At 42.3% G+C, this 15,181-nt stretch overlaps 1 protein-coding gene across 2 annotated transcripts; it reads left to right on the top strand.

Annotated features, from left to right (window-relative positions):
* Positions 1–7,112: 7,112 nt before the first annotated feature.
* On the top strand, positions 7,113–12,034 carry SAT1 (spermidine/spermine N1-acetyltransferase 1). Of its 2 annotated transcripts, XM_048494726.1 has the most exons (7): positions 7,113–7,459; positions 8,718–8,769; positions 8,866–8,949; positions 10,166–10,267; positions 10,484–10,534; positions 10,566–10,666; positions 10,823–11,504. In XM_048494726.1, the coding sequence occupies exons 1-7, from the start codon at positions 7,394–7,396 to the stop codon at positions 10,826–10,828; spliced, it is 462 nt and encodes a 153-aa protein (XP_048350683.1). In that variant the 5' UTR covers positions 7,113–7,393; the 3' UTR covers positions 10,829–11,504. The 2 variants fall into 2 exon arrangements, with proteins under 2 accessions (XP_048350683.1, XP_048350682.1); XM_048494725.1 differs by lacking the exons at positions 10,566–10,666; positions 10,823–11,504 and adding an exon at positions 11,513–12,034 and having other exon boundaries at positions 7,125–7,459; positions 10,484–10,524.
* The last annotated feature ends 3,147 nt before the right edge of the window (positions 12,035–15,181 follow it).

The following is a 15,181-nucleotide window of genomic DNA, read 5'->3' as shown; positions in this document are numbered from 1 at the left end:
ACGTGGTAATAGACTAGGAGAGTGTGGGTGAGGTGGATAGTCATCCAATTGCTAGTTAAAGTAGGCCATGGAATAAATGGTTGGCAGAGAAGATTAAACATGATGAGTACAGTTTGCCACCTCCAGATAGTATTTGGAGATCTCCTGGAATTACAACTGATCTCCAGGCTACAAAGATAATTTACTCTGAAGAAAATGACTGCTTTGAAGAGGTGGCTATATGGCATGATACACTACTGGTTTTACTCATCTATCCCAAAGTGAGCAGGAAGATATTATGACAAGGTTGGAAAGGACAAAGTCCACTTTAATGCAGCTTATGACTTCATGTTCTAATTCTTCGTCTCAGGAACCCTTAGTGTCCGAGATGCTGAATAAGGAGGGTCCTATCACTTCCTCTAAGAACACCCTTTTAACTAATCAGAATTTAGATTTGTTAAATGGAAAAGGTTTATCTGTATCTAAAATAACCAACAATACTAAACTGACGAATGGGTGTGTAGTCTATGATGATACCGGAGTTTTGGATAGAGTTGAGCAGACGAATTGACTAGTTGATCCAGTCAAATCCCCAGGTTTATGTTCAAGTTTCAAGTTTCTTTCATGGAATATTGCAGGGTGGAAGTCTAAAAGGGAGGATCGTGATCTGATGGATTTTATTTCTAAATTTGATTGTGTACTATTACAAGAAACCTGGCTATTAGATGCTCCAAGAATGACAGGTTTCTACCCCTTCCATTTACCTGTCTTCAGGCAAAATTCAAGAGGACGTTATCGTGCTGGTCTTTGTATTCTGGTCAAGGAAAAACTACATCCTATTATGAGATATCTCGATCCATGCAATTCATTTGCCCAAGCTCTAATCATGGATATGCACCCTAAACCATTATTAATTATTAATGTTTATTTACCATCTACTGACATAGACTTGGAACTTAGTAGCTTTGGAGACTATTTGCGGATTATTTATCTAACTTGGAAATGAACTTCCCCAATATCCCAATACTTATAATGGGTGATTTTAATGCTAGAATAGGTAAGGGAATTGAATAAAAGACATATCTGATACATATTGAAGCTAAAGAATGTCCAACTACACACAGAGAAAATCTCACTTATTCTACCTTTCTTATTTTGTGAGAGCAATGCACTGATTATCTCCATGATTTACTGTGGACAGTAACATATTGCCATTCTAGTGAGGGGTTTGCTGCAGTAAGAAGACTATCACTATCACTTTACCACCCAGGCTCTGCACAGCTGTGAGAGATGGCTCAAATCAATGTTCCTACAACCAGAAAATAACATTAACAAATGTAGATCAAGCGAATGGTTTGGTGTATTTATACATTAATTTCCCGTAGACGTCAATGTAATTGCTGTACTTTGTTTCAACATTGTATCATGAAATCTAAATTGAATCAAAAATTGATAATATCTGGCTAAAATAAAGGTGTATCAGATTTTATTGTTGTAGTTGTAAGAGTCAAGTCAACTCAGAATAACTTGCCTCTTCAAGCTTAGGTTAAATAAAATGCATCATTAATTATATATCTTGCAGTATAATCCTGAACAGTTACATCTGTTTTAGGCCATTGAAATTAATGGACTAAGAAGGTTGTAACTCTGTTTAAAATTGCACTGTTACCATGAGGTCGGGGGGGGGGGGGGGGGTGTGTGTGCGTGCATGTGTGGTTGAAAACTGGGGAAAGTATGGAAAAGGACCGCCAAGATTATTAGAAGGCTGGAGCACCTTGCCTATTGAGGAAAGGCTGAAGAGTCTGGGACTTTTCAGTTTAGAAAAGCGATGTCTAAGGGATGACTAAGAGGGTGCACGATTAAGGTTTATAAAATTATGCACAAGTTAATAATAAAGATAACCTTTCCTCCCTCTCCCAAAATTCTAGAACTCAAACAGCCCAATCTGAGGTGGGGGTGAATCAACTCCTGGATGCAGCAGGGGCCCATGTTGGCAGATTTGCTCTCTCTGGGGCATTTACCCCAGTGGTCGGGAAAAAACGCCAGCTGGCCCCATCAACACAGTGGGTGTGGGCCGGAAGCATTCCCAGGGGTGGAGCGAATATAGTTGGCTTCCACCTGACATTTAGAGCTGGGAACACTGCGGCCCAGACCTTGGGTGACATAATTCCATTCAGCCCTGTGGAGGGCTTCCAGTCAGCTGGTTCTTTTTCTTTCTGACTGCACCCCCTTGCTGCCTGAAAGCCCTATGGAGGCAGTGGAGCAGCGCAATGACAGAGCTGTTCCCAGCCATGGCAGCCTCTGGATTGGGCTGCCCAGCATCCAATGAAGCTGATGGGCAGCAGATTTAGGATGGGCAAAAAGAAATACTTCTTGATGCAGCAAGTGATTAAAATGTGGAATTAACTGCCAGAGGATGCATTTGCTGCCAGAGGCTGAATTCTATCAGTGGGTACTATCCTGGTGACTTAAGGGAACCTCCATGTTCTGAATACCAGTGGTAGGAGGCAACATCATGGGGAAGGGTTCTGCCTTCTATGCCCTGTTGCACCACTGGTCTAATCCAGCAGGGCTCTTCTTATGTTCTTATATTTGTGTGTGTGTGTGTGTGTGTGTGCGCGCGCGCGCGCGCACGCACACATGCATGTTATGTAAAATTGGATTGATCTTGCTGCAGATAATGTGCTTCAGGAAATAAAAACCTCATTTTGTTTTATTGGATCTACTGCCTCACTTCATTTGCAAAGTTCCTTTTCCATGTTAATCACTTAGGAGGGATTATTGGCTTCACAATACAAGAACCATTTTGTTTTTTACTAAATAGTTGGCAGAATTTCTGTTCAGTTCTTCTCATCCTATGAAACTTGGAATAAAGGTGCTTGCATTGGTATGTAGAATGTGTTTAACATAAACTTTTGTTTACCATATTCACTGAGGATGTGCACAGTGTCGAAGAATGAATCTTCTTTCGAGAATGAAAGCAAAGGTTTTGATAGAGTAGCAAGTTTTAATTGCCTACAGTGAGCTCGAAAAACATTATTTCTTTGTACAAGTAGACTGATAAGAAATTTAAAGATGCAAAACATACTGAATACACACATTGTACACCCATTCACCTTACTAATTTCTGATATCATATTTTGCATATGCAACATGTTTTTTTTAAAAAAACATCATTTTCTCTTGCTAGGGCATATTGCCCTAAATTCACATATATATCTGCTGGGGGCAGATACAGAATACCACATTTACACCTAAGAAACTGCCATTTATTTCTGCAAGATTACTCTGGAGTGTCTATTCTAGGATTCAGCATTCCTAGAGATTGTGCCTAAACCTAGATTTTAACTCAGGACTCTCTAGTTCAATTCTACTGCCCCAGCAAGAAGATACAACTTTACACAGTTATGTTTTGTTTCCTATTAATTTTCCTCATGAAGGTTCCTTTGTGTGCTGATTTTAAGAGTACTGATTTTAGCAATAGAAACATGGACACAGAATGCCAATAAAAACATAGAGGAGTTAGATGCACAAGATAAATGTGATGAAGTTTGCCAATTGATTGGTGCTTGCTAAAACAAATCATGCACAGATTGTAACACTGGTGCTGAAATACCCAGAATATTTGTCACATGTGCCTTTCTATAAGAGTCCTATTCCAAAATCTGTTAGGAGTTGGAAGGGTTAACCAAATCTCCAGGATTGTGTCATTTCTATTTAATAAGAATAATTATGACAAATTATGTAACATAATGTACGATTTCAGGCATTTAAACAATAACTTGATTCAGCTTCCTCTCTTACCCACCTTTCCCCACTGACCATATCTGAATAATGAAGTATCTGTTCTGTAAGAGCAACTTAAATCAATATAGACTTGTGTGTGTGCGTAAAGTGTTGTGAAGTCACAGGCAAACCCAGCAAAGGGTTTATAAGACAAGTGACTAAGCCTAGATGCTTTGCCACTCAGTATTACTCTGCAGAGCCTTCCTTGGAGATCTCCCTTCCTAGCAGTGGCGTAGCGCCCACAGGGCGAGCGGGACGCGACGGCCTGGGCAGAATTGCAGTGGAAGTGTGGCTGGGCCATGGAGGGGGCGTTCCGGGGTGTGGTGTGGTGGGCGGTGCTGCAGCAGGGGCACAGGGCGCGCGCCCCCCGGGCACAGTTTCCCCTTGCTCCACCTCTGCTTCCTAGTACTGAACCTGCTTAGCTTCTGAGGTCTGACAATATCAGGCTCTATGATGCTACCTTCCCTCCTGGAATATTGTTCTTACACAATCTGAAATCTGAACCATATGTACAAGGTTTCATCCTAAATTCAATTCATTTCATACTAGTTCTTGAATGCCTTTTTCTTTTGAATGGCCTCTTATGGCCTTGGTGGTTAGAAATGTGAAAACCAACCAACCAACGAGTATAGCACAAAGTACAATATGTCTATTATATTTTAATCCTACCATTGTTCCAAGGATTTCATGGCAGCATACATGATTCTTTCTTACCTATCCTCTTGAGAACTCTATGATGTGGCTTATAGGGAAAGAGAGTGACTACTTCTTCAAACATTTTATACACATTCTAAAGCAATACAAGCTCATAAGAACACTGTACCATGTCCATGGATGCCTTGAATCAGCTGTACATCTTTGAATTAAAAATTGGGGAAGACTTCCTTTTCATTCAAACCCCAGTACGCCATCTCCTCTGACTGACTAGTTAAAATGGCTTACTTGAGTGCCAATTTAATTCCAATAAAGAAGCTTTCCAATTCACCCAAGGTCCTCATTTCCCCATAGTGGTTAACAAGGTTTAGCCAGGGATTTGTAAATAGCATCTGGAATTTTAAACTTTTTCTTTTAGGATGTGATTCTAAACAGGCAATACAAATTAGGATAACAGCCAATTGATTTGGATTTGAAGAAACCAGCACTCTCTTCTGAGATGGGGGGAGGAAATATTACAAAGCACAGAATGGTTGCTGCTGCTAGGATAGGTTTTTTAAAAAAAATGATTCACCAGGTTTCTATTGGTAATAATTTTACAGCAAACTATCAAAGCATGCGATCTGTTGTTGAATCATGGATAGGGAATAAGGATTACACATTTTTAAACTATTTAAATAAAGACTGCCAGATTCATTATCTGTGAAGCTGCAATGGTTTATCTGAGTGAGCGGTTGCAAGAGCTGCAACCTGACTTAGGGCAAATTCTGCGGAGTAAATAACATGGCTTCTCACATGGTATAAGTGAGGTATCGTTAACACTGTTTCAAAAATTCAATTTTTAGAAAGAGATGCCAGAGCTTAAAAAAAAAGAGATGGAAGATTTGAAAAAATCAAGTATCTACTCAACCCCGTTTCTGTATTAGCATGGAAAAAATATTCATCCTGTCTTAGCAGATTTTCTTTTATGAGAAAGAGTAACCGAAGCTAAGCAAGGAAACATAATATGATCCAGTTTGTGAATGAGTCACTGGTTATTTCATTTCCGTCTGTTTTGTTTACTTATGGCTTTTTAAAAAAGTTTTAAAGTAACAGAGGCCCCACATGTAAGGATTTTCTAAAAGGAAATGTTAATATCTTCGTTGAAATACCCCAAACAAATTTCATTACAAGATAATTAAAAATACCTTTCTTTCGATCCAGCCTTTCAAACAAAAGTCTGAACAAATAGACAGGTATCCAGACCAAGAGATGTATACAAGTGAGAATCCCCCCACCTCACCCTACCCAGTAGCGTTTCCTATCACAGTAGAAATATAATTAGATCTGACAAACTTAAATATTTTAACTGGTTTTTAATAAATTTACCTTAGTGTTAGTGATTTGAATCAGAATAAAGAGTGATACAGATTAAGGAAGTTAATAAAAGGTGTAACAGGAATTAAAGGAGTGACAGAGAACAGAATTTGGTATATTTATGTGGCTGGAACTTTCATTGTCTTAGAGCTGCTAACACCATGTTGGGAAATTCCTGGACATTTGGAGGTGTAGCCTGGGGAAGAGAGGACATCAGCAGGGTACAAAGCCACAGAATCTAGCCTCAGGAGAATTGATCTCCAGACTACACCTGGCAGTCCGCAATCTTGCAAAGTCTACATCAGGAACATACCGGTAAATTAGGGAGGAGTGCCCTTCACAGTATAGAAGGGGGATGGGGTGGAGAGAGAGAACAATGAAACAAAGCGTCGCTTCTATGGGTGTGTGTGTGTGCGCGCATAAAGTCAAGTTGCAGGCGATTTACGGCAACCCAGTAGGGTTTTTTGAAGGCAAAAGTGGCTTGTCATGGTCTGTCTCCATGTGACCCTGGAATTCCAGGGTGGTCTCCCATCCAAATACGAGCCCAGGACAGGACAGTGGCCCTGCTTAGCTTCTGGGGTCTGACAAGATGAGGCTAGCCTGGCCCACCTAGATCAGGGAGTTCCATCTCTATAGAACAGTGATGGCGAACCTATGGCACGAGTGCCAGAGGTGGCACTCAGAGCCCTCTCTGTGGGCACACGTGCACAGAGTTCATCATGTGAGAGGGCGGAAAATCACCCCCCGCACACACGCACACACATCTAGGCTGGCCTGGGCTGCTGGGCACAACGGCCAGCAGCGAGCAGGGAGGACTTGGCTGGCAGGCCTGGTGCCTGTGCTCCGGGTGGCTGCTGCCCGAGGGGGGGGGGGAGGCAGAGGAGGCAGAGATGCTAGAGAGGCGCAGAGTGGTGTGTGTGTGGGACTTGCTGGAGGCTAGAGCAGGCTGGCCCCTGCTTGAGTGGGTGGGGCGGAGGCAGAGGGGTGTGGTGGAGTGGAGGCACTGGAGCAGCGCAGGGCAGAGCAGCGGGTGCACGCAGGACTAAAACCTCAGTATTCAGGTTAAATTGCCATGTTGGCACTTTGCGAGAAATAAGTGGGTTTTGGGTTGCAATTTGGGCACTCGGTCTTGAAAAGGTTCACCATCACTGCTATAGAACAAAACTGGCAAGTAATGTGGTACAATTTCCTCTGTAGCAGCATTTTTGTTCCATAAGAGGGCGATGGCTCCAAACCCCAGATTTCCTTTTTGGCTCAGGCCTTGAAGAGTCATACATTCTTGCAGAATTTTCTTTCCTGGAACGGTGACGTTAGCAGAGGGGGGTGGAGACACCTTGATTGACATAGCACGATTGGCTGGAAGGGTGGGCTGACGGCATCGAACGCTGGTTTATAAACACGGGTTGCCTTGCTTGCGCCTAGGCAGAAACTCCGGGGATCGTGGTCTATTTGCTGCTCCGACTCGTCTTGCTGCTGGGGGATGCTTGCAGCCTGACTGTGCCTGTGCCGCCGACGCCAGCGCCGCGCCCGGGACACGAATGAAGAAACTGCTTCTCCTGCTCTTCAATTATCGGGGACTCACGCGAGGGGGAGGACGCAGGGGGAAGCGCCGGCGAAAATGGCCTCATTCTGGATCCGCGCTGCGCGGCCCGAGGACTGCGCCGATCTGCTGCGCCTCATAAAGGTATAGCGCCGCGCACACGCGGCCAGGTCGCCCGCTGTGCACAAGCGCGCAGCCTCAAATTCCGAAAACAGACTTAATAAAATGAGTTATTTCCCTTTGGTGCCCATGTTTGTCAGTCCGTGGGAAGGCACGAAAAAGAAACGTTTGAAACCGAGAAAAAGACCTGGGGTTTTTTAGCCGAAGAAAAGGCGAGCTGGAAGCAGAGGAGATGGGAGGATTGGGACGGGTTGAGCCAAGAGTCAGATAAAATGGTTGCACTCAGCGGCCGTTGAGCTTAGTTTAAAACTGCAGGTGAGGAAGACCGTGAAAGGGAGAGGTCCTGCTTGATCCGGTTTTCGTGCCTGAGCCGCTAATCGGATCTGCGCTAATTGGATAGTGGAGCAATGGGAAAGGCGTCCAGGTCTAGCCACAGTTGGTGGTCCCGTTCAGCACACGCTCACAAGGGTCTGTCGTTCATTTTGGAAGTTGAAGAGCTCTGTGTTCTCTACTTTTTCAAGGCTCCCCCCTCCCCCCCCCCCTGTACATACAGTACAACAAGATAAAACTTCTTCGGGATGAGGCGTCCTGTTACGTTCGCAGTGGAACGGTTTGCCCTGGGCACAGATACCTTTGCCCTCACCAGCCAGCAAAACACCCCACGCCCTCTTCCGACCTCTTGTGCAACAGGCTTGTGCACCCTGCACACAAGGAAGTGACTGTTTTTTTAAAAAAAGGAAAAAAGAGATTCAGCTGCTGTAACTTCCATACCCTTATACTAGATCCCCTGTTCTTGAACAACAAGCAAACATATTTCACCTTCTGTCTAAATATTCCTTTCTATTGAAAATGTTCTTAATGTCCAGTATAAGCTTTATTTATATATTGCAAAGCATTTGGATGAATTATTGTTCATTCTGTTCTTCTGGACATTGAATGTTTGAAACAAGGCAACCAATCCATGCTGCTCAGTTCTACATCTTGACTTGAAAGTAAGTTGCATTGTTCGATATGGCTCAATCTCAGGTTGTAGCCTTAAGAGTCTCTAGATAGCTCTGGAAACTCCTGTGCCTTACAGAGGTTCAAATATCAGTGTGCTGTTCTGAATTCTGTCTTGTTCCTTCGAAGAACTGCAGAGATGGGGGGAATGAAGAGACACTAAGAAAGGAACTTTCCCTTCTGTATAAACTGCTGGCCAGAATTGTTGAAACAGAAATGCAGAACTCATTATCAGGAGCTAGTACAATAAGACACTAACTCTACTTGCTTTCTTTGTGGACAGGAGCTTGCTAAATATGAAGAGATGGAGGATCAAGTGGTGCTGACTGAAAAAGGTAATACTGTAAATTACCCTATTAAAGTAACTTCATTACAACTCAACCAGATTACAGGAAAACGGTACTGAGATTTTATTTACTCTTATCCTGTAGATCTGCTTGAAGACGGCTTTGGCGAACACCCTTTCTACCACTGTCTTGTCGCAGAAGTGCCAAAAGAACACTCTACACCTGAAGGTGAAACTTTAACTTTTTTTCATTTATTAGAAAAACAGAATATCAACAGCAGTTAATATTACTTACAGAATATCTGTACAGTTCTAGCAATTAATTAAAACGAGTAAATGTTAAACTATTGTAGTAAGAAAAATGTAGCTTTTCAATTAATTGTTCTGTTGCCTCGAAGACCATGGACACCAAGTTTAACAGGGAAAATATAGTGTAATTCCACATCTTTACATGGTTGTTCTTGTTTGACCCTATCAATATGTAATCCTGTTGAATCATATGTTTTCTTCAATTTGTCCCCAATCTTCAGGTTACAGTCTCTAGCTTCGCCATGTACATGGCCCTTCCGTGTACATGGATGGGCGGGGAGGTAACTAAAAGATCCGTTACACAATAAAGTAGATGATCATGATATGAGGTAAGGTCACCAGGGACATATATTATTCCCAAACATCTACCTCACAAGGAAAAAAAGGCAGAGAAAAAGCATACAAAACACTCAGTAGATCAGAAATCCTATATGTAACTCTGTTCCTAAGAACACAAGTAATCTTTTAATGTAATATCAGATTTGGAGTTCTGCACTTCGACTGGTATGTTGTAGGAAAAATGTTGTTGTTGTGCAGTAATTGGTTTTTTGCCAATGGAAGGGTAGAATGTGAAGGTGACAAAAACAAGAAGAAACTTGAATGCAATTGATTAAAGATTAAAATCTTCTATTTGAATGGCTGTGTTGTGATACTCAGGCCATCAATTAATTTAGAAGACAGTGTTCAGGTGTGTTCACTTTGGAAGTTCTATGTTTATTATTTTAAAAGAATCAAGAGTTGAGATGACTGTTACAATAGTCTGATCTGCCCTGTACTATTGTAGAAGTCTGGATTGTATTTGGTTATGCCAATAAATTATTAGGGTATGCATAGAATGTTTCTACCAAAAAGCTGTGATCGTGGTGCAACAGTTCACTGCCAAGTATTGCTGTGGTATGACCATGTAAATGTAATGCTGGTTTTGGGGATTTTGCAGTACTCTTAAGATAATATTGTTAAAAATCTCTCTCCTTAGACAGTGTGTCACCTTCTCATATTGACCAGTGCAGTATAATTAATTTTGTATGTGCACATTGTGTTGTGACATATTCATTTAAGACCTAACAGACACTTAATTCCTTTCTTCCTAATGATATTTTATTTTGCTGGGAAGTAAATATAATCTTTCATTACAGGATTTGGAATTGTGGGCTTTGCAATGTATTACTTCACTTATGACCCATGGATTGGAAAACTGTTGTATCTTGAAGACTTCTTTGTGATGAATGAGTTCAGAGGTATAATTTATCTTTAAATCTGTAGAACCCTTTTTGAGTCTAAAAATCTAAGGCCAGCCAAGCCTGGAAAACATGCACTATATATACAGACGCAAGGCAAATGAACTTATTGGTATATGCAAATGTCCTTTTTGAGTTCAGAGGTATTATTTAGCTTTAAACAGTGTCAGATACAATTCTTAATCCAAAACCTAACAGCATTTTCTTTCTTTTTAGGTTTGGGCATTGGTTCGGAAATTCTGAAGAAACTGAGTCAGGTACCTAGACCTCTTTCAGATGACAGTTTTGTTTTTTTTTAAACAGCCATTTAGTTTGCAGATTAATCAGTACAGATTTTGCAGTGTCCACAGTCACGTGGTTGACAGATCAAGCCATGATAATAATTATAAAAAGATATTCCCTTAGATCAGGGGTCTGCAACCTGCGGCTCTTCAGATGTTCATGGACTACAATTCCCATCAGCCCCTGCCAGCACTGCCAATTGGCCATGCTGGCAGGGGCTGATGGGAATTGTAGTCCATGAACATCTGGAGAGCCGCAGGTTGCAGACCCCTGCCATAGATGCAGGAAATAGTTTAATGAAACACAAAAAAGCTTTCAACGTGCTTCCACAGGATATCAATGTATTACCTTTGAGAAAGGTATTTAGTGAAAACAGAAGGGTACGTACAGTGTGTGTTTAAACTTTCCTTCACCTATTGAAACTTGTGGTGTTCCTGGAGTTGTGGCATTATCTTACTTGAAATGATCCAAGTTCTCCATCCAATCCACCCACATTAGTTATTTCCACTGACCAAGTATTCAGATAGCCAGTTCATCCAGAAAATATCTGTCTAAATGGAGTAAGCAACAAGTCACATGATAAAGTAATATAAATTTAACCAATTGTGTCGTATGTAGCTTATTTCAGTTAAAGAGCATTGCAGCAGCATACTACTTTTCTGGACTGTTGATGATGCATGCTATCCATTCAATTCAACTTTATTTTTAACAATCTTCAGTGGTGATATATTATTTTCAGTTTCGTAAACAGATGCTCCCCTAACATGAGCATTCTTATTTGAAGTTACAAAGGCATCAAAAATCAAGTGTTTTCTGAAATTTCTGTAGAATCTTGAATGTGTGATTTGGGAGGCTTAGTACGATTATTTAGCATGGATTCAGTGAGGCAATAGAACAGCTGACACATGAGCCAACAGATAAGAGTACTATCTCAAGTTTCCATGTTCTGTTTCCTTGCTCTAGAAAGCTGTCAAGTGTCGATGTAGCAGCATGCACTTCTTAGTGGCAGAATGGAATGAGCCTTCCATCAGGTTCTACAAGAGACGGGGAGCTTCTGACCTGTCATCTGAGGAAGGCTGGAGACTCTTCAAAATAGACAAGGAGTACTTGGTGAAAATGGCAACTGAAGAGTGAGGGCTTTCGATTGGCCAGTAACAAATTCCATCCAATAATCTGTGTGTTCTTCCCTTTCTTTCCATACACTTTATACTGAAATGATTAGTATCAACCCTAATTCAAAAGCTTTATTACCAGTGGCATTGTGGCATAAATATGATGAGAGCTGTGACCCCATTTCCACAATCTGTGACCGTTGTGTTGTCAGTGGTTTGTCTCTATTCTTCATCAGTACACTTGTCATCCTAAAATGTATATTGTATATAACTTCATTCTTGTAAGTGTCATTCAAATGTGTACAATGTACACTCTGGTAGGGGTTTTGTTTTAATTATTTACATTCAAAAAATAAATTGTTTTTCATTGGTATGGGTGTATATGCATATGTCTTTTATATACAGGCATTCTGCTGTGAATAATTACAGTTTGTTAGTGCATGTGGAGTCACATGGACAGGGTTAGAAGGAGGGCTCCTGTTCTTTCCAGCTGCAGATTTTCCAGCCTTTATTCCAGGTTGCCATCCCTCTTACTTACCTCTTTGTACCTCTGTCACTGCTATTTCTCTTTATCCATGGCCAACTGGTTCCTCACCAGAGACTATTGAAAAAACTCAGCAATCAAGGAATAAGAGGGGAAGTCCTATGGATTAAAAACTGGTTGAGAAACAGAGAGCAAAGGGTGGGTGTAAGTGGGAAGTTCTCACAATAGAAAGATGTAGGGAGTGGTGTCCCCAAGAACCCGTCTTGAGACCAGTGCTCTTTAACCTATTCATAAATGACCTGGGTGGGTAGCGTGGTGGCCAAGTTTGTGGATGATACCAAATTATGTAGGGTGGTGAGAACCGCAAAGGATTGCGAAGAGCTCCAAGTGGACCTTGATAAATTAGGTGAGTTGGCTAAGAAATGGCAAATGCAGTTCAATGTAGCAAAATGCAAAGTGATGCACATAGGGGCAAAAAATCCAAACTTCACATACACGCTACAGGGGTCAGTGCTATCAGTCACAGACCAGGAAAGGGAGCTCCATGGGAATGTCAACTCAATGCATGGCAGCTGTGAAAAAGGCAAACTCTATGCTGGGGATAATTAGGAAAGGAGTTGATAATAAAACTGCAAGGATTGTCATGCCCTTATATAAAGCCGTGGTGCGACCGCACTTGAGTACTGTGTTCAGTACTATGCTGCCATAGGTGCTGGATAGCTTTAAAGGGGGCTTGGACAGATTTATGGAGGAGAAGTCAATCTATGGCTACCAATCTTGATCCTCCTTGATCTCAGATTGCAAATGCCTTAGCAGACCAGGTGCTCAGGAGCAGCAGCAGCAGAAGGCCATTGCTTTCACATCCTGCATGTGAGCTCCCAAAGGTATCTGGTGGGCCATTGCAAGTAGTAGAGTGCTGGACTAGATGGACTTTGGTCTGATCCAGCAGGCTCGTTCTTATGCTTTCACCCTGCCCCCTCCCACTTACCAGGTACACAAAATTTGATCACTCTGACATCTCATTCCAGCAGAATTGTAGAAAGAGACCAAAATATTTGCTTTCCTCACAAAATTTGGTCTTAGCATTCTCTCTTTGAAGCACAATGAGCTTGTTCAGAGCATGACAAAGTGTTGGGTACTAGAAATAATAGAAGAGAGGGTTTTGAACATTCAAATACTTCTGCAGTCTGTATTTGCATCCAGCCTTGGAAAAGTGGCCCTTGTTTTTCTCATTTGTACATATTAGGAAACAGGCAGAAACTGGGATTTCCTCAAAACCACACAGTGGCAAAAATGAAACTGAAACCCACAGAATAGAGAGAGGGAGGGGGAGGTTAAATTCTCCCAAGAGCTAACTTCTGAAATCATAACTACAGATAGTAAGATCCGGACCATCTATTCACCTTGACGGCCATGCGAATAATACATTTCAGGGCCAACACAGATCATACAGTTTACATAGGGAAGAGGTATTGGGCTTCCTAAGCCCTTTGTGCCTTTTCACTTGACCTTACTTGGATTAAGCCAGTCTGACAGGGATTACTAATGGCCAAAAATGATTGGCTTATTGTATACCTTTGTGTGGAGGTGGTGGGATGAAGTGCTTTCCTTTGCCCGAGATACTTTCCATTTCACTTTCTATATCTATAGCATCTAACCAGGAGCCCAGGAAGCTGACAGTTGATATCAATCAACAGATGAATGATAACAGCACTAAAATCAAGCTGTACAAAAAGAAATCTGGCTTTTGCATTCCATTTAGTGAGTTCTAGGTTAATTGCATTTTCAAGCTAAGGGTATGTTTATCAGCGCATACTGCTCAGTGAAGACTTATGGCTGCACAACAGCAAAGAAGCATTTTCTAGGCTAGATGAGGAAGAGTTGGGTTTATATCCCCCCTTTCTCTCCTGTAAGGAAACTTAAAGGGGTTTACAATCTCCAGTGGCATTCCTGCCTAGGGACAGGGGGTACCCTCTGTCCCCGGGCACCTCCCATTTGGTCACGTGGGGGGCGCCAACATTTCAGGGTCGTTTGTGTGTTTTTAAAGCTTTTAAGTGTTTTTCACATTCCGGCCTGCAGGGGGTGCATTTTTAAGGCTAGCGGCACCAAAGTTTCAGGGTACCATCCAGAGACTGTCCTGATGATACCACCCAAATTTGGTGATGTTTGGTTCAGGGGAAGCAAAGTTATGGACGCCCAAATGGAATGCCCCCATCCCCATTATTTTCAATGGGAGCTAACCTGAGATGGGGGCTACTCATTTGAGGGTCCATAACTTTGGTCCCCCTGAACCTAACTTCACCAAACTTGGGTGGTATTATAAGAATAGTGACCAGATGATACCCTGAAAATCTGGTGCCACTAGCTTTAAAAATACACCCCTTCCAGGCACCCCAAGAAATTTGCCCAAGATTCTTTGTTTTGCAGTGACTTTGCTCCATTGTAGCCAATGGGGAATTTCTGAGTGTGTAGGGCCAGGCATGTACTATTTCTTGAAGATAGAGGCACCAGACTTTCCAGGGGTGGCTCCAGGAGGGAATCTCCTGGCAATAGCATCCAGGTTTTGGAGACCTTTGCTTCCTGGGGGGGGTTCCAATTCTTATGCTGGGCCCCTAAAAGGCTTATTTTGTTTCCCCGCTGCTGCACATGAAAGCCTGTGGGCTGAGTTCTCTCAGGACTATCTCAATTCCCCCCGCCCCCCACACACACACTCCAGAAGCAAAGCTCACCAAGCTTGGATGCTATTACTCAAGGCCTCTTGGAGCCACCTTGAAAGTCTGGCGCCTCTATCTTCAAAAATGTGCAGCCAGTGCTTACACACTCAGACATTCCCCAGAATCTGCCAGGCTCTTCAGCAAGTTCTGTGGTGGGAAAAATTACTTTCCCCACCATAGACTTCAATGGGACTTTCTGTTATGCCCAGATGGCTCTGTGGTAGAGGTTTCAACAGGAGGCACTGTGGTAGGGATCTTGCTCTGGGTGGGGGCATTTCCTGTAGGGCTGCTGGCCAAATTTGCTAAAATGTGTGTGGAAGAG

This window comes from Sphaerodactylus townsendi, linkage group LG04 (assembly GCF_021028975.2).
Source record: "Sphaerodactylus townsendi isolate TG3544 linkage group LG04, MPM_Stown_v2.3, whole genome shotgun sequence".
Lineage (NCBI taxonomy): Eukaryota > Metazoa > Chordata > Lepidosauria > Squamata > Sphaerodactylidae > Sphaerodactylus > Sphaerodactylus townsendi.
Note: the sequence above shows the minus strand (reverse complement) of the source record. Positions and strands in the feature narration are given on the sequence as shown.

Coding starts and splice junctions, on each gene's coding strand:
- SAT1 (XM_048494725.1), top strand. CDS start 7,394: ATGGCCTCATTCTGGATCCGCGCTGCGCGGCCCGAGGACTGCGCCGAT. Junction 7,460..8,717: donor ATCTGCTGCGCCTCATAAAG/GTATAGCGCCGC, acceptor CTTTGTGGACAG/GAGCTTGCTAAATATGAAGA. Junction 8,770..8,865: donor AGTGGTGCTGACTGAAAAAG/GTAATACTGTAA, acceptor CTTATCCTGTAG/ATCTGCTTGAAGACGGCTTT.